The 18,741-nt window shown below is 47.9% G+C and overlaps 1 protein-coding gene across 2 annotated transcripts in view; it reads right to left on the bottom strand.

Moving 5' to 3' along the window:
* EIF4H (eukaryotic translation initiation factor 4H) overlaps positions 1-18,741 on the bottom strand; it is a 262,498-nt gene that overhangs the window by 60,929 nt on the left and 182,828 nt on the right. For both annotated transcript variants that reach the window (XM_069614734.1, XM_069614735.1), the window contains exon 5: positions 117-173. In XM_069614734.1, the coding sequence (XP_069470835.1) occupies positions 117-173 (57 nt within the window). The remainder of the gene's footprint in view (positions 1-116; positions 174-18,741) is intronic.

The raw sequence follows: 18,741 nt of genomic DNA, 5'->3' as shown, positions 1-18,741 counted from the left end.
TTCACATATACTAGAGTAACAAACACCATGAAGGAAGCAGATGAGGAGTTTAAGAAACTAGCATGCAGTTTAACAGTCTGTACTAAAGGACTCAATGAATAAACTGGCAATGTTACCGCCACCAAAGTCATCTCTTCCGCCGCCTCTAGAGTCGTAACTACCGCCACCTCGCCCTGAAAAAATGAAACAAGTTAGATTTAACATTTGCACTTTCATGGAAAAGCAAACATTTAAGCTGAAGTGCAAGGAGGTTTCAACTGTAACAAGTGGAACAAGCATTGGCAATGCCAACACTCTGGGCTTTCGTATGGGCATGGGGAAAAGCATTTGCCAGGCACTACCGTAGTGGCATTTACGTGCCATCAATGATAACAGCTTTGCAGCTGCAATATGGTGCGAGTTCCATAAAATATAACAGCAATGGCTGGCAAATGCCTAAAACTGCCTAAAACTTATTTGCAAAGTCAGCAGTTTTGGCTCGTGGATGCTTATTTGTAACAGGATTTCAGTAAAAGAGTGCTTATAAAAAATGGAGCGAGTGAAGGCAGACGTGGTGAAGACATTTTATTTCACCATTAACATAATGAACTCTCAGAAGACCTATGAAAAAACACTGACAGGCACTTTGAGCACAAAGGTTGATGGTAAGGCTTCTTAACGATAGCTCAAAGAGATCCCAGGAGGTGGTTTTTGGGGTAGGAGAGGCAGGCAGTGGGAGGGAATGGCCATAGGGATTGGCATTGACATATGTAGTCAATGGTTTGGAAACTAATCAAGCATCGTCTACCTCGCATGCCATTTATTCCTACTTTTACTATAATGCCATAGTCTCAGTTTATAGATCGCCAAAACTAAAAATAAGACTAAAACTTACCAAAAATAAAAACAATTCTATTAATACATTTGCAGGTCCGTTCCACAGCTGGACTAGAGCATATGAAAAACTGTTCACTAATATTTACAAGAAAGCACCAATGCGTTTAGAAACTGCTAGGTAAAATCAGTTCTGTGCCAATTCCCTTTAACCTTAGAAACCCTCAACTCTTTTGCTTTTTAATTTTTACTCCCGAGTGGGACTTTTTTTCACTCACATGTTTTCCTGACTATGATTTTTTATGTTCCTTACTGTTTTATGGAGTATGGGAAAATCCGTAGGCATCTACTATTGCATTGTGACACAGCACCTTTTGTGCAGTGCAACTAATAAGTCAATTGGACATTTTCTTAAGTTAACTACGGTTCACAAGAATAGTAAGTTGACCCAGTCTTACTTAACTTTACTTTCTTTACTTTATGGGTCCAGCACACACCACCCGAGATGGAGTGCTCGGGGGGGAGGAGAGGGGGGGGGGGGAATACATAGTAACTCCTTTAACCCATTCCTCATGTCATAATCTGTTACACTCACTTACTTACTTCAATGGCTGGTGGCAGTGGTTTCCTTTTTACTACCTAGTTCATGTCTAAAGGCTGATGCCTCGGCTTCAGTGCTGCACCAAAGGCTGACCATTTTCGCAAAATGGTCCCAGTCTTCTTTTTTCACAATTTGTTAGTTTCTTCTGGGCTTTTGCTCTGTTTGCATCAGGTTTGAGTCCTTTATGTGTTTTACCTTTGGCAGGGTTCAGCCCTGAAGCCTGCCCAGGCTCCAGTGTATCTGGAAAGGCAGGAAGTGAGGGAAGGTCCCAAAACTTCTATGTCCTTTGTCTCTAGGTGTGCCCGAGTGAAACCAGTTCCTATTGGCCTGCTGGCTTTCCTGCAAGGACAGCCACCCTGCTATGTGACCGACAGCCTAGGGCTGTGAATTAATGGGATCTTGCATAAAAAGTGAGGTTTTTGGGACTAGAAAGAGTTGACCACTGGGAGGACAACATCCGAAGCTGAAGACTAGAGGAGACGCCAGCAGCAACCACCTGGACCGCGAATTGCCCAGTGAAGCCCTACAGCTTTGCTGACACGGTTTTCAAATCGACAGGGAGACTTGTAAAGGAAAACCTCCTCCCTTAGGCTGGTGGGACCAACTAGCCTTAAGACAAACTATTTTGGCGCAACACCGACTTGCTTCAACTTTGAGGCTGTAGAAGCCCAATACCCAGGGAACCTCCAACGAGTGCATTGTCTTCCGAAGTCCAAATCCAGACAGATCTTCGTGGGCATCCAGAGGACCCTACAGAAGCAAGAAATATGCATCCAGCGTCCCCTCACGTCCAGGACTGAGGGATCAAGCAAATCCTAACCATAGCTTTTTATTCTTTGGTGATGAGAAAAAAAAGGCACCAAAACCACAAAGCCGCTGAATCGATGGAAATCCCTTGCTGCAGAGTCCCTCTCTCGATTGCTGCCCTAGGAGCCCACCAGACTTCCTCCCTTTCATCACCACGACCAAGGACCAGGAACAATGGTTTGCAGCATTGCATCCAGATGGAACAACTTCATTTCAAAAGTTACTGTCGGACTAGGGGTATACTATCCTTTTGCCATTAGGGGTGCTTCCATCTTTGGGAGTGCATTTTAACCCTACACTTAGTTGACCTCAACTTAGCTGCAACTGGCCTTACAGCTCGTGCTTTCTAAAGGGGAATCTTGAGTTGCTGTGATTTCTCTTTTGAACACTGACTATTTAAGAACATTTTTCTAAGAAGAACATCAGAACTTTGACTTTGCCCACTGACTTTGGTTGTCCAGGCTCCCTAAAGGCCTCCTTCTAAACTTATTGGCTTTGGCAGTGCTTCTCCTACAGGTTTTAAATGTTGAACACTTTAATGCTGGGATAATAGACAGTCTGGTCATGACAATTGGATTCTCCCAAAGGGATGCAATCAGTCTGTTCTGATCCAACCCCAACCTTTCCTTCCTTAAAATAGCTCCATACTGCCATGGTGTTCACAATATAAATGTTATACTGACCCCAACTGAAGTCCCCTCTGGGTGCTAGAACATGTGTCATGAATTAATGAATTTCTCACCAGAATTATTGTTCACTTTTTGAATTGAATCCCAATTTGGGATTGTTACAATTAATTGCTGATTTTTAAAAAGAATGCTTTAAATATCTTTGTGTACAAATAAATAATTAAATTATAACTAAGTGTGTAAGTGTTTATTTGGATACTTTTGTTTACCGGTTTCATTGTACAGCTCACATTACCCCTCTTAAGATGAGCCTGGCTGCTCAGTCCCACTACCAACTTGTGTAGTACAGGCATATATATTAAAGGTGGGTTACCCAATACCAAGAGAAGTCTTGTATAGTCCCACACCAGTTGGATTGCACTAACTCTTACCAAACACCAACATGGTCACAAACTGTAGTAGGTGTGAAGATGTTTCTATGAAGAAAATCTAAAATAAGCTTGTAGGACTTCTCAGAATGTACCAGACTCTCCTGGTGGCAAAACTAGGCAATCAAGGCTAGATTCAAGATGAAATCAGGGTGTAATTTAAATACAATATATAAAAAAAAGTACTCACTGTTGTGACTACCATACTATTCCAGTGTTCCCTTTACTCCATATTTGCATAACATTGTTCCTCGGAATGTGCCAAAGCAGGATGCAAAGCAGCATTAAGGATTTGAAGAAGCAATCCCCAGTGTACCTGTGGCCCAACCCTAGCATCAACTCCCTTGCACATGCTCCTGGGTCCCCAAGCAGCAGTATTTTTAGTTCTATGATTAAGGGACAACCTTATTAGCAGGGGGACTGTTTGTGCCAGCCTTATGGAGGTAAGGGGATTAAACACTAGGAGTACAGTACACCATGAGTAAACAGCAAGCACACCCTAGTTTCTATTGCACTCCTGGAGCAGAGTCACCTCTCCTTCATTTTTGTGCTGTCGTCCCCTATGGGGGCGGAATCAGAGTAGGTTGTGGTTTCTCCCACACCCAGCCCCTAGTCCTTTTGTTATAGCCGTTCAGAAAGATTTTTTTTGCACATTTCTCCACTGACTTTCAATAGAGCGTATTTCTTTCTGCTGATATTTGGACCTGTCCTGACATTTTGAGGGAAGCAAAAACTTCTGCTTCACATCTTTTTTGTTCATGGTTATGGGTAAACTGACTTTCCCTTAGACTGTCAGTACTGAGAACCGTTTTTTTGACATTGTTGTATTCTGGTGACTACACGCAGCACGTTGCAGTGGGGATACTCATTTTAGGGTTGTCACGTTCTATATGTTCAAGACAAGCTGGTGGCAGCAGTAACATTTAGCATTATTTTGTCACTTTTGAAAGTACTGTCAATTGCCACGAAAGGTGTCTCTTACCCTAAGATAGCTGTGCCACAAGGATTATAACTTGTTTTAGACAACTACTGGCTGTTTGAATGTGGCAGATTCTTTGCATTGGTGGACTTGCTTCCAGCTACGAATCAGCTTAAGAAGACTACTCCTGCACACATTCTTCAGATACACATTGGCACCAAGAATCCTACAACAACGAGCAGTCCACGGACTACTGTTAAGACAGTTTTTCTGAAGTCCAACTAAAGGCTTAGTAAAACCAGAACAAAACTCAACTGTTAGTATAAGGCTGTACCACCCAAGTATTTGGTAGTGTAGGCAGAGCAGCCAGGTTCATCCTAGGAGGGAGAGAGGGCTGTAGGTAACTACAAAGAACCTGTAGCATACAAATAGTTCAACAGAAACGCTTACACCCAGAAGTATTATAAAAATAAAGGTTTATAGATACAAACAGGCCAAGGTAAATCTTGGTGGGATAGTGTATAGATTCAACACTATCACAAAACAATCATTGAAGGTACACAGACCAAATACAAGGTTAGTAAAACCCACAATACACTTATTCAAGAAATGCACACAGCTATTGCGCTAAAGCACAGGTGAGTGGTGCCCTGAACAACTAGTGCCCCCATTTTGGTGTTTTGTGGACGATTTTAGTATTTGACAACATACTCAGTATAAATTACAGGTATACAAGAGAACAGTTTGCCTCAATCCACCATTCATTTAGAATGACTCACTAGTTCACCAATCTTATTCAACAGTACTATCTCTCCGGGTTGATTGAGCATAATTGCACCTTTCACTCAATTACTTCAAGTCTATTGATTATTCACCCTAAAAAATATTTTCCACACTTTTTTCTTCAATACCTGTCCGTTTTCTCACTTGATTCTCTGGACATCACCGACATTTCTCCCTTTGCATAACATGCCACAAGCGTTTTCACTTTGTACGCGAATTTGCTTGCTCACACTCTGCTCCCACTGGGACTTCTATATCTTCGATGAGGGACCACTCCAAGATGGCCACCAGAATAGTTTAGTCCTTTGTCTATGTTCACCATCTGCCATAAGAATTTCAGGTCGACACAAGGGGTCGCTTGGACCCCTAGTTCTGTCTCCAAGGATACGGACGCCACATCTGTTGGACAATTTCTTGAGTCAGCTCTACCTTGCCTCACCACATGTACGTGCTGCCGCAGTTTTTTTTTCCCGGACTTCGTAGAATGTAATCCGCTACACGGATTACCGTCACTTATTTTACCTTTGTGACTTCCCGCTACTAGATAACTGAATAAGCGCATCCTGAATGTTGATAGCGCCAACAGTCACACCTACGTGGACTGGTTCACCAGCGCACCTGCTACTTGCCCTTAGTGGATTGAACTGGACATCACTTGAGGTATTTGTTTATTTTCTTATACATCTGCCATTTAATTATTGCTCTAATTTCGGTCATGTACTCCTGTTTGACCATTGTAACGGCACACATTACATGTTGGGATCTCTTATGTTACCCCACAGACGAACATGGTTGTCCATTACAATTTCTACGTTGGGATTGACATAATTAAATATGTCCGACATCGTCACTTTGACGTATGAGCTCTATTCCTGAACATATTTTTATTCACTGATCGAGGCAGAGACTAGTATCCTCAGAACTCAGATGAACCGCTACTAGGGTAAGTGGCCCGGATACTCAATTTGTTGAACGTACTAGGTTGCGCCCATCACCAATGTGACCATTTTTCGCAACTGGCGAACACATGAGTAACACATTGTTGTTGGTTTTCTTTAAAGAGTACTGTACGGAAGTTCTGGAGTTTGGGACTACCGTTTATCTACTTCGTGTCCTACCCCACATATTTGGCCCACCTACCCATGGACTCCGAGTAGTTCTCGCATCCATTGGTGAGTTAGTTATACCATTAGCTACTGGTTTTTGCGAACTCGTGTTGCGTTTGGGACGAGTGCAAGTCTACACTTTCGCTATGATGCAGGTTCTATCTTTTGTTCCCTTGTCTTGCACCAACACTGTGGTGACTACGGTAACCTCTAGCTTTGTTTTCCCTTTTCAATTTTTGATTGTTTATCATGTTTAATGACATAACAGTACAGGACATCATGCACCATATTATTGTGGCATAGATATTTCTAAGCACTAGTATGTACTGACTGACACTTTGGAGACTGTCTGGTGTAGTTTATTTTTTATCATTTCAACTGTTTGTGTGATTTCTCCATCTTTTTCGAGTTGTAAATATTAAGCGAGTTAGCTCAAGTGCTCAAACTTGTAACATGCATCTTATTTCTTTGTCTTTTTATGTATAGGATTCAACATCAGCCCTATTAGGCCCTAGAAGAGGGACATCCTTGAAAAGCGTCAGCCTTCAATATTGGACAAAATTGCTGCGTTTTTCTTGCTTCCACATTTGTTTGCGATTAAATTATCCATGTTCAACCTTCTGCTTTCTACAAAGAATTTTCTTGTTGATGCAGAACACTTGACGTAACATTCTATGTTGAAATTACGAATTGTATTGTTACATAATATACCAAATCAACCGCCTTTTTGGCAACCTCAATAAGTGTGCAAGGGACAGGAGGATCCCTACTTTGTGTTCTATTTTTCTCTTTGATTTTAGTATTTGTGCAGGCCGCCTGTGCTTCCCCCGCTCCCTCACAACCAGCTTGTGGTTGCCAAGGCGTAATCCCACCCCCAATTGGCCCAGAGTCTTTATTACACCCATTGTGCTAGGGCAGCCCCCCTGCCCTGTGCAGCACCTGCAGCGAAGGACAGCTCCTGCAGAACCAGCTTCGGATGGTGTCAGGAGGGAAGCAGGCAGCCGTCAACCAGCAGCAACTGACAAGGTACAGAGGGGACTGTCATCCCTGTTAGTCACTAAACTATCCAACCACTCACATCCATCTACAACCTTTAATTATCTCACCACAAACCAGAAACATAACTTTTCCACTACAAGTAGCACACTGCTCCAGTCCACCCATAGTTGCAAGCTAGACATCCACCAGAAAGGCAGGTGTGTGGGGTAGGTGTGTGGTTATTAACTGATACAATTTGAAACCTAGGTGCCCCCCCAACTATCCAGGATATTCAAATACAAGTGTGTTCTCATTGACCACTATAGTTGGAAACTTAAACTTCTCAGAGTATCCGGGAAAATAATAGTTAGGTGGGTCTCCCCAACTACTACTCGGACATCAGATCCACTCGCAACTGAACGCACCAGCAGCTAATTGATTGTAGGTAGATCTTAAACTAATGTGAAGCTCCGGCCCTCTTCTCCCCCCGCACCCTCTCCAAACCACCAAGTGAGTTGCTCTCACTGCCACCCCTAGAAACCAAACTCGTGTCCACTCAAGGTCCACCTTGACCAGGAACGTGGTACTTTAGAACTTTCACAAGACACCACAACAACCACAACCCTAGAATTCTATTCAACCCTGGGACTCCCTTAGCCCACCACCCAAGACATGCTAATCTGTAGGGTAAGGATGCCCAGTCAATCCCTCTGCCAGCAGCCCCCACCCCTACTTGAATACCACCCCTCATATCAAGCCACAAGACCGCCCAGACTACACTGTTACACCTTTCATCACAATGCAAAGCCAAGAACTGCCACAATCCCAACCCTTCAATGAGCTGTGCGTGGGCTACCGCCACAGCAACCTAAACTCAAAACTTCTAAACCAACTCACTACGAAAGACCACAACATGCCACGACACAACAGGACGATACAAAAAAAAGACCAGGAATAAACCAAATAGAACCACACTATGTTTCTCAGCCATTGGACATAACCACAAATACAGAACACACCCCCCCACAATCACAGTGGACAAAAGAACAAACGTCATGAGAAGAGAAAAGTCTCTATACCTTACACCGTACCTTGCAACTGACAACCCACCAGAAGAACTACACCACCAACGTCGCTAGACAAACCAAAAACTTACTGGAAACACGCAGAAAAAGAACAGCCAGCGAGAAGGCAGAATGACACCCTTACTCCATAGATGAAAAAACATGGTCACCGGCATCAAATACAGCAACATTTAGAAGAGGAACCCAAAGAAATAAGCAAACCAATAATTAATTTAGCAAACCTATTAGACAATGAATCAGAGCGCAATGACCCATCATCACGTCCTGAGAAACATGGAAGCAGACCAACCCGGCAACTGAGAGATCAAGCTAATATTAAAAACTAAACGGGGCTGAAAGGATTGTTCTGTAAGATTTTCAAAGTAATGGTAAATCTTCCTGACCTGTGTCGACCCCAGAACTTTTTGCTTTACTGGTGGATTTCTTTCCTTATTCCTCTTTGGGTGTGGAACTTTTTCCACACAGAATCTTTTACTCTTTGTTAGGAAGAATTCTCCTTTCTGTGCTTATTCCCTTCTACCTTCAAGACTCCCAGCTCTTTTGCTCGACTGTAAGACTTCATTTTTATCCTGGAATGATCAAGACCTTTTTCTCACTATTTTTCTTTGATTTGAACTCCGTTTCTTTTGGTTTTGGAGTCTGACAAACTCCACATGCGGCATCTTTTTGTATTGTGACACAACACCTTCAGTGCAGTGTCACAGAAGTCCTTTTTTTTCTTCTTAAGGTTTAAATACCTTCTCTTGGATAAACTGGTTCCAAGAGTAGTAAAGTAGTGACCTTGCTTACCTTTTTCTCTTTGTAGACCCAGCACACATCTTACATCAAGTACTGGGGGATACTTAGTATCCCCTTTTGTCTACGTTCATGTAACAATTTGATATTACACTTACAATTAATGGCTGGTGGCAGTAGTTTACTTTTTTGTACCATTGGGCGTTTTTACCACAGGCTGCAATCGCAGCTGCAGTATTGCAACCATGGATGCCCATTTAGTCAAAACGGCCCAGTCTTTTTTTGACATTGTTTGTAAGGTCCTTCTTGAGATTTACTCTGCGCTCCAAACCAGGTTTGGTCCCTTTGTTAGTTTAGTCTTTGGCAGGATGCACTGGTGAAGCACACTGATGACAGGAGGAGGTTGAGACATATCAGAGCCAATTAACTATAAATCCCCTTGGGCCTGTGCTAAGCAGGAAGAGTAAACAGATGTCATAAGTGAGGGGAGGGCAATAGCTATTGGAAAGACATCTGAGAGCTCCAATGAGAGATAAAGAGATCTCCAAAGAAGGTGCTTTACTTTAATACTGGACATTTTGTTTTGTTCTTAGCCTGCAGAGAAGGGTGAGGAGTAAAAGGCCACCTCTGAAGAAGAGGAAATCTTATATGAATTGGCCTACTGAGTTAGAAGTACCCCAAAGGTTAATCCAAGATACGCTCCGGTTGAGCATCTTGTGAAGTTATCATTACAATAGTTTGCTGTAGTGAAACGGCGGAGGTCGAAAGAGTGATCGAGATCCAACGTTGGGAGCAGGCCGTAGAATCCGCCATCTGTGAGCCACGTAATACGGCCCCGGCTCGATCCTTGCAGAGGGAGAAGTTAGAGGAGCGGAGACGAGCCCCACCTTTGCAGAGGAGGCGTCAGCTCGCCGAAGGCAGCTGAAGCCGTATGAGCAGCTGTGAGGACGTAGCGGCGGAGCGCTGAAGCCCCACCTTTGCAGAGCCCCACCTTTACGGAGGAGGAGGAGTCAGCTCGACGACGGCAGCTGAAGGAACAGCTGTGAGCGCATCGGCGCAGGGTTGAAGCCCCCCACCTTTGCGGAGGAGGAGACGGATCGGAGACATGAGAAGCCGAATGAACAGCTGAGCGGCTGTAGCCGCGGCCCAATCCAACCGTGGCGGAGAAGGAAACGGCGACTGAAGGACCAGAGAGCTAACGCTGAAGTGAGTAAACGAACCCCATAGATCCTTCAATAGATGTGAAGTGCCAGTGCAACATCCTAGCACAGAGCAGAGGGTCCATACTATGGTGGAGCAGTTTGAAAGCCAATAAGGGAGAAGGCTGAACTTTGACAGCAAGAGTGCCCAATGCCCTACTGATACTAGGCCACAAGGGAAGCTACCGAACAGTATAGCAAAAGAAAGCCATATGGTATGCCACGTTTGGGGTATGGAGGAGGAGAATAATTTGAAGGGCACAGAAGTGTTGCACAGGAACTTATAAGGACATTATCCACTCGTACAAGGTTTGTCAAGAAAAGTGGCAAAAGATCCAACGTAAAGAATGCAAGGAAGGCAGAGTCGACCACTGTACGAAGGAACCTAAAAAAACTGGAAGAGAAGCTTGCTGCACCCTCCTGGACCGTTGGTTTGCCCAGTGAAGCGCTGCTGCAGTGCTGAAGCTCCATATTTCGAATTGACTAGAGAAGCCTAGAAATGACGACTTCTCCCCTTGCGTTGGTGGGACAACTGACCCCAAGACGAACTTGACTGGAACCCCCTCTTCTTGCTGGCTGTACTACTTCGCTGCTGCCGGAACTGAGTGCTAGGGGACAGGAACACCAGAATAGAGTGCATTGTTTTAAAGCGTGGTCCAAGCTCCCGGAAGATCCTCTCGACTCCCTCAAAGCAGGACTAACCAAGCCTGAGCCACAACAGAGTGCTGGACCCCAGAAGCAAGTAAAGCCCACAAGGTGTCCAAGAACCGCAGTGGTGCTATTTGCGAGTAGCTGAAACCGTGAAGTGCCACTGATCTGATTTGTGCCCATTGCTGCCGCTGATCTTCAAACCGTAGTGCAGGAGTCCCGAGATGTCCACCCTCTTGCCCGTACGACTGAGGCCCAGGAACAGGATCTGCAGGACTACAACAGGAACAGAAGCCAGCTGGAACCTTTTCTTCAGACTCAAGGTACTGTGCAACTAGGGATACTTACCTCTTGTGTGTAGCTTACATGCTCTCACTGGAGACTTGCAATGGCTGCCCTTTGCAGAGTTGCTTGCATCTTTGCTTTTCACAAGCTCCCCAGCTTGTGGCCCAACAGCATTCTTTTACTACAAAAACATTGTGCAATACTTTTGTGCTACCTTCAAGAAGTGCCTCAGCTCCCCTACACTTTGCTCAATTGTCATTGGCTGTCCTGGCTCCCTGCAGACTCTTCTTACCCTCTGACCATGGGTTTATCTGTCCCTCAAAAAGTCATACATACATACCTTACTTGTATAGATGGGAAAGGGTTAACCTATACTTAATTGGGGGATTGTAAAGTATTTCCCTGTTTGGAGAAACTTGTTAACCTTTGTTTCCTTCCCTAATCATTTCCTTTTTGCCATAAGAGTGAGTGTGTGATCCCAAAAGGGCATCTACTTACTGAACTGAAGGAGTGTATTTCTGAAGTATATTTAAGTGTTGCATATTGCTCCCTTCTAAAGGCGGCTCATTTTAAAACTGACTTAAATCAATAAATATTTATTTTAATCACGAAACCTTAGTATAAGTCTCATTTGAATACATGTCACTTTCAATCTTTTAAAACCCTACAGCTCACATTAACTCCTCGGGAGATAAGCCTGGCTGCTCAGAGACTCTACTAACCTGTGTAGTACAGGCTTATACCAAAGGTTGGGTTACTATTGCCAAGCGGACAAGGCAGGTGTAGTCTCACACAGGGTTACTACATACAATCTTGCCTAACACTTTTATGGGCGTCTTTAAAATTACCCCCCCCTCCCTCCCCCCGACAACCTTTTGGCAATAAGTGCCAGTTATGCTGGGTTGCCCTAGGGGCTCCCCTTTTAATTTCCTCTGGCTAACCTTTAGAGAACTACAATTCCCAAGGGTAGAACGCATATTTGGATACCTTTTAAATTTTATTTGGTGAAACCAGCACACCCCACCTTACGTGGAGTGCTGGGGAGATACAATGTATCCCCTTTCACACCATTTATTTATGTAGCACACAAAAACGCAGAGATATCTAGATGCTTCTGCGCTTTCTTTCTGTAACCTGAAGCACTGCAACCAATTCTGTAGATGATTACCCCATGTTGCAGGGCGGCTGTGGCACACAAATGCAGAATACAAATATAGAAGCACAATCAGGATTGCAACTGAGGAATGGCGTCTCGCCCTTGAGAGCCCTGGTAGCAGACAGGGAGGAGACAGGGGCATTAGGAGTAGGCCTTTGATGGGGGCTGGCCAATCCTGTCGGCTCTCCCATAGGCCAGTTTGTACAGCGCTCGAGCCAATCAATGCTCCACCACAAACAAAAGTCCCAAGCACTCCAGTGCATGCAGCAAGGGCGGCCATCATGGTAAGGCCAGCCCGACACAAGATGAAAGTATGTTGCCTCTGGCAACAAGAGAAGCACAGTAGTTGGAGTACCTATGTTATGGTCAACAATGAAAGCAGCTGCTACTGCAAATGCAGAAATACAAGTTGAAAATAAATTAGGAATCCCGCGCTCGATCGTGCTCAATTTGCTAAAGGCTCCCAGGGCCTGCCTCCGTGCCGGATGGAGGTGAATTGCCTTACCAGTCTCCCAATGGTCTGGGGAGAGAATTCTCTAAAACTAACAATTCTATTACAGGGACAATCTTACCTTTAAGGGCTGGTGACAGTGATATCTTTTACTAATTCGGTGCACCTTTACCGCGGGCTGTGCTCAAAGCTGCATTAAAGGCACCCAAAGCTGCTAATTTTACGAAATGGCCCCAGTCTTTTCCCACCATTTTAGTGTTTGTCCATCCTTCCTCTAAATCTACTGGCCTCTACTCTCCGCCCTCTGCAACTAATCCAGAACAGGACTGCAAGACTTGCCCTTGGCCTCAAGCCCTGGGATTGTATCTCTTCACGTCCGAAATCTCTCCATTGGCTCCCAGTGGATGCAAGGATTAAATTCCAAACCCTCTGCATTGTCCACAAGGCTTTCTGGGCCTGGGTCCAAAATACCTTCAGCTAACCCTCCGCAAATACCTCCCCTCTCGAGCTCCCCCCTCTTTGACTACCCAGTCTGCTGCTTTTATACCCAGCACTTGCCAATTGCTGGCTGCACTACCACTGTTTGTTGCCTTTATTTATTATTATTTATCCAATTCTCCTTTGCTCCGCACTTCGAGGGGATTGGGTCCTCCGACGTATTCCATATCTATGACATGTAATCACCACAGCTGTGCTTTTTCGGAAACTTTTTCGGCGTCTGTGTCCTGCGTCGATGACGTCGACGAGGACTTCCTCCGACGTCCGACGTCATCCGATGTGATAAGTAGGACGCCCGACGCCCGTAGCCTCAGTTCTGTTTTTTCCGCGAACGTGTTGCTTCGTGATTCTCGGTTCACGCCTCGACTCTTTGGAGTTCTGTTCTTCTCGGTTCTTCGAACCTGTTCGTTTTGTGAAAATCCTTCGTGTGAAGATGTCTTCTACTTCGTCTTCGACCCCGTGTCCGGGTTTCAAGAAGTGCGGGTCCAAGATGTCGGTGACAGACTCGCACGACGCCTGCCTCTGGTGCCTCGGGGAGGCCCACGACACGGATGACTGTATCGACTGCCAGTCACTCACGTCCAAAGCCTTACGCGAACGTAAGAAGAAGTTGTCGGTAGGTCGGGTGTCCAAGCCCAGGAAGTCGAAGTCTGCGGGGCTTTCGACGGATGATTCGAGGGGTGACTCTCCGCGTCATCGTCAGAAGTCTCGTGGGTCTCCTTCTAGGAGTCGGTCTCGCCACTCCTCAGCCTCTTCGAGGCATTCTCGGAAGCGCCGACACCGGTCGTCTTCCAGGTCCTCTTCGGAGGACTCTGCCCGTCACGTCGCTTACCCCACCAGCCGTGCGACGCCGGAGGAATGGGCTTCCTTCGGGAAGAAAATGCTGGCGATTCTTGAGTCGCAGGGTACTAAGCCGTCTGCGCCCCCGAGTGGGGTCGGTCGAGAGACACCGCTCGCAAGAGTGGTCGGCACGAGTCACGGGAGAGGTCCCGTTCGGACAAGGGGACTCGTTCTCGACGTACCCGTTCCAGGTCCCGATCCTCGACGCGTTCGAAACCGTGTGCACCTGTGAGGTCTTCGAGGAAGACATCGGCGTCTGAGGCGTCGAGGGCATCGACAGGCTTTCTCGAGGCTCTGGCTCCGAGGAAGTCGTCGAAGCCGTCGACGCTCAAGTCGTCGAGGGACACGCTCGGGGCTCCGCCTCGAGGGCTGTGTCGACGCCGCCGATGCTGGAGGCGCTGCATCTGACTTCGACGCCGATTTCCTCGGCGCCGGTTCTCTCGACGCCATTGACGCCTTTCGTGTCGGAGGTACCCCGTGGCACGGGTGGACCCCCTAGGAAGGCTCTGGTTAAGAGCAAGCACTCTCGGGTGCCTTCTTTTCGCCACCTGGACTATATTTCAGAGGCGGATGAGGATTCTGATGGCCTGGTTCCTAGTCGGGTTCCAGATGACATTGTCTCGGGCCATAGTCAGTTTGACGATTTGAGACAGTCACTGCATGATGCCAGTGGACTGGACACCTCTCCGGAGGTGGAGTTTTGTAGGCCTGTGCCTGGCTCTCATGCCGATTCCTCGTACCGGCGCCTTATGGCTAGGGTTTCTGAGTACTTGTGTTGGTCTGCTCCCCCAGGGGAGTTTGTGCAGGATGATCTCACGGACATCCTTGATGTTGGTCCCCCAACTGATCCGGTACTGCCGTTCCATATGGCTTTACAGAGAAGGGTGGCGGCGGCTTGGACTGCTCCGGAGAGTCTCCCGGCGGTGGGCAGATCCTTGTCGCGAAAATACCGTCCAGCCAGTAGAGACCCCTGCTACTTGACCAGGCACCCCACTCCGGAGAGTTTGGTGGTGCAGGTGGCCACGGCCCCGGCAAAGCAGGCGTCGTACCCTACCATCCCTACTGATAGGGACGACAAACGCTTTGATGGCTGGGCGAAGAAAGTGTTTTCTTCTGGTGGTATGGCGCTTCAGGCGGCCAACTCCATTTGTGCCTTGTCTCGTTTCACACACACTCTGTGGAACTGTGTTGCGTTAGCGGCTGAACATATTCCCGAAGGGGACGAACGGGATGGTTTCCTTGCTATGGTCCAGGATGGTAAGGATGCCATGTGCGAGTCCGTTCAGTCAGGTTTGGACTTAGCTGAATGCGTCAGTAGGTCCATGGCGGCGAGCACCGTGATACGCAGGTTTGCGTGGTTGCGGAAGTCGGGGTTTGCTCCTGATGTGCAGTCTCGGCTCCTCAACATGCCCTTTGACGGTGAACACCTTTTTGGCAGCAAGGCTGACGAGAGCCTTGAGAGGTTGCAGACCTCGAAAGCTGCAGCGAAGTCGTTGGGCGCTGCAGTTCGCCAACCTCCGCCTTTTCGTCCTAGGGGACATCAGTGGAGGGGTGGTTCCTTTCGCTATTACTCGTCCTTCAGTAAAGCGAGAGGAGCTGGCAGTCAAAGAGGCCAACGCAGGGGTACCAGAGGTGGACGACAGGGTACCCGTGGTGCCAAGGCCGCTCGGGCAGTTGCCTCTTTGCCCTCAGGTAACGCCGCGGCCGCTCCCACTCAGTCATGAGGCCATGTCCCATGGTTCGCCGGTTGGGGGAAGGCTGGCGCAGCATCTTGTAGAGTGGCAAGCCATTACTTCAGATGTGTGGGTTCTGGAGATCATAACCCACGGCTACTGTCTTCCCTTTCGTCACAGGCCTCGCGACAATCCACCGGGGAACCTCGCTTTGCAGAGTACGGATCCGCTCCTTGCGCAGGAAATTCAGGCCCCGCTGGAGAAAGGCGCCATAGAACTGGTGCCTGTAGCGGAGAGGAACAAGGGATGGTATTCCCCTTATTTTTTGATTTCGAAGAAAGACGGGGGATTGAGACCCATCATGGACTTGCGCGGTTTGAACAAACTCCTCAGGAAGGACAAGTTCAAGATGGTTACTCTCTCTCAAGTCCTCCAGGCCCTTCAGCTTCAGGACTGGTTGGTGTCACTCGACCTCAAGGATGCTTACTTCCATGTGCCGATCCATCCCAAGCACAGGAAGTACCTGAGGTTTGCGGTTGGCGACTTGCACTTTCAGTTTCGGGTCCTGCCGTTCGGATTGACCTCCGCCCCGAGGGTTTTCACCAAGCTCATGGTGGTGGTGGCAGCGCATCTCAGGCAAGGGGGGATTCACGTCTACCCCTACCTGGACGATTGGTTGATCAGGGGGAGCTCTCCCGAGCAAGTCCTGGATCATCTGTCCGTCACCTGCCACTCCCTTCACAGGCTGGGCTTCTCCCTCAATTTAAAGAAGTCCCATTTGACGCCAACACAGCGGCTCCAGTACATCGGAGCAGTGCTCGACACTTCCCTGGGGCAGTGTTTTCCTCCCCAGGTGAGGGCTCTTCACATTCAGCAGATGGTGCACAAGTTTCAGCATGCCCAGACGCTCCCAGCGTTCGTGTTCTTGAGGCTGCTCGGCCTCATGGCATCCTGCATTCTTCTGGTGCCAGAGGCTCGCCTGCGGATGAGATCTTTGCAGTGGGCGCTCAAGACGCAATGGTCGCAGTCCTCCGGCAGGATGTCGGACCCGGTTCAGGTGCCGCCCTCGGTCGCCCGGACCTTCTGTGGTGGGCCGTCGAAGGCAACTTGATGAAGGGGGCTCCTTTTTGGCTTCCCTAGCCGGAGGCGACGATCGTGACTGATGCATCCCTCACGGGTTGGGGAGCTCATGCCAACGGGCTGACAGTCAGCGGTCGTTGGTCTCCGTCGGAGTCCAGACTCCATATCAATCTGTTGGAGCTGAGGGCCGTCAGGCTAGCCCTGAAGGCTTTTCTGCCGACTGTGCGGGGAAAGAGTGTCCTGATCCTGACGGACAACACGGTAGCCATGCACTACCTCAACAAAAGGGGGGGGGGGGGGGGGGGGCAGGGTCACTTCCTCTGTGCAGGGAGGCGATGCAGCTCGGGTTCTGGGCCATCCAGCAGGAAGTTTCGATCTCGGCAGTTCATCTGGCCGGAGACGAAAACATGACGGCGGACGCTCTGAGCAGGCAGAGCACGATCTCTCACGAGTGGGAGTTGGCTCAGAAGATTCTCCTGGAGATCTTCGCCCTTTGGGGGACCCCTCAAGTGGATCTCTTCGCCTCCAGTGTCAACCGGAAGTGCGAAAGGTTTTGCTCGCAGGAATTTCCTCCAAAAGGAGCCTTAGGAGACGCGTTTGTGGTGGAATGGTCGTTCCCGCTGCTGTACGCGTTTCCTCCAGTCCCCGTCATCCCGCAAGTGCTGCGGAGGTTAAGGAAGTTCGGTTCCCGGATGATCCTCATTGCTCCGGCGTGGGCTCGGAGGACGTGGTACCCGGACCTTCTCGACTTGTCCATCTGCCCTCCGCGTCGTCTTCCCTACCGAGACGATCTGCTCTCACGGGAGGGGGGGGGGTCAGGTTCTCCATCCAGAGGTCAGATCCCTCAACCTTCACGCTTGGCTTCTGAAAGGTTGAGGTATAAGGATTGGGACCTCCCTGAAGACGTGATGAGGTGTTGCTTTCGGCCCGAAGGCCAGCAACAAAGTCTCTGTACCGTTGCCGTATGTTCTGCGACTGGTGCAGAGTTCAGGATGTGGATCCTTTTGCATGTGACATCCCCATGGTTCTGTCCTTTTTACTTTCTTTGGCCCACAGGGGCTTGCAAGTGGGTACCATTAAAGGTTACCTGGCGGCGCTGTCCATCTTTAAGCGCTCGTCAGAGGAGTGTTCTTACTTTAAAATCCCTTTAATTTCACAGTTTCTGAAAGGGCTCACTAATGTGTTCCCTCCGTCACCTTTCCTGGTGCCCGGTTGGGATTTAAACCTTGTTCTTAAGTTTCTTATGGGGGCTCCGGTTGAGCCTTTACATTCTTGCCCTTTGAGGCTGTTAACTCTGAAAACTGTTTTTAGTTGCGGTTACTTCCGCTCGCAGAGTGAGCGAGTTACAGGCACTTTCAGTTAAGCCACCCTTCAGTGTATTTCACAAGGACAGGGTTGTCCTTAGAGTTCGTCGTCCTTTTCTTCCGAAGGTAGTGACGGAATTTCATTTGGCCCAGAAGGTTGTTCTTCCGGCATTCTATCCTCCTCCGCATCCTGGTAAGGAAGAGGAGAGGCTCCATAGGCTTGATCCTAGGAGAGCTTTAAGCTTTTATGTTTCACGCATGTCCCGGGTCAGAGTGGAGGATCAACTCTTTATTGGTTACGCTGGAAAGCGTTTGGGACAAGCTGTGACGAAACAGACTTTGTCTCGCTGGATTGTTTTGGCCATCTCGGAGTGCTACCGCTTGGCGGGTAAGGACCCACCGGCTGGCTTGCGGGCCCATTCTACCAAGGGTATGGCTGCATCTACTGCCCTGCAGAGGGGTGTTCCTATTCGCAACATCTGTGATGCAGCCACCTGGGCTTCAGTACATACATTTGTACGCCACTATTCCCTCGATTCCATCCGAGGACAGGATCTGGCCTTTGGCAAGGCGGTCCTTTGCTCTGCTATTTGATTGGCTACTCTAAATTTTGATTCTAAATTCTTTCCCTCCTCCTTGCTCTGGTACTGCTTTGGGGATCTGTCATAGATATGGAATACGTCGGAGGACCCAATCCCCTCGAAGAACAAGTTACTTTCTTAC

The sequence above is a fragment of the Ambystoma mexicanum genome, chromosome 9 (genome assembly GCF_040938575.1).
Source record: "Ambystoma mexicanum isolate Mex_15411 chromosome 9, UKY_AmexF1_1, whole genome shotgun sequence".
In the NCBI taxonomy this organism is placed as follows: domain Eukaryota; kingdom Metazoa; phylum Chordata; class Amphibia; order Caudata; family Ambystomatidae; genus Ambystoma; species Ambystoma mexicanum.
This window is presented reverse-complemented; position numbering and strand designations above follow the sequence as displayed.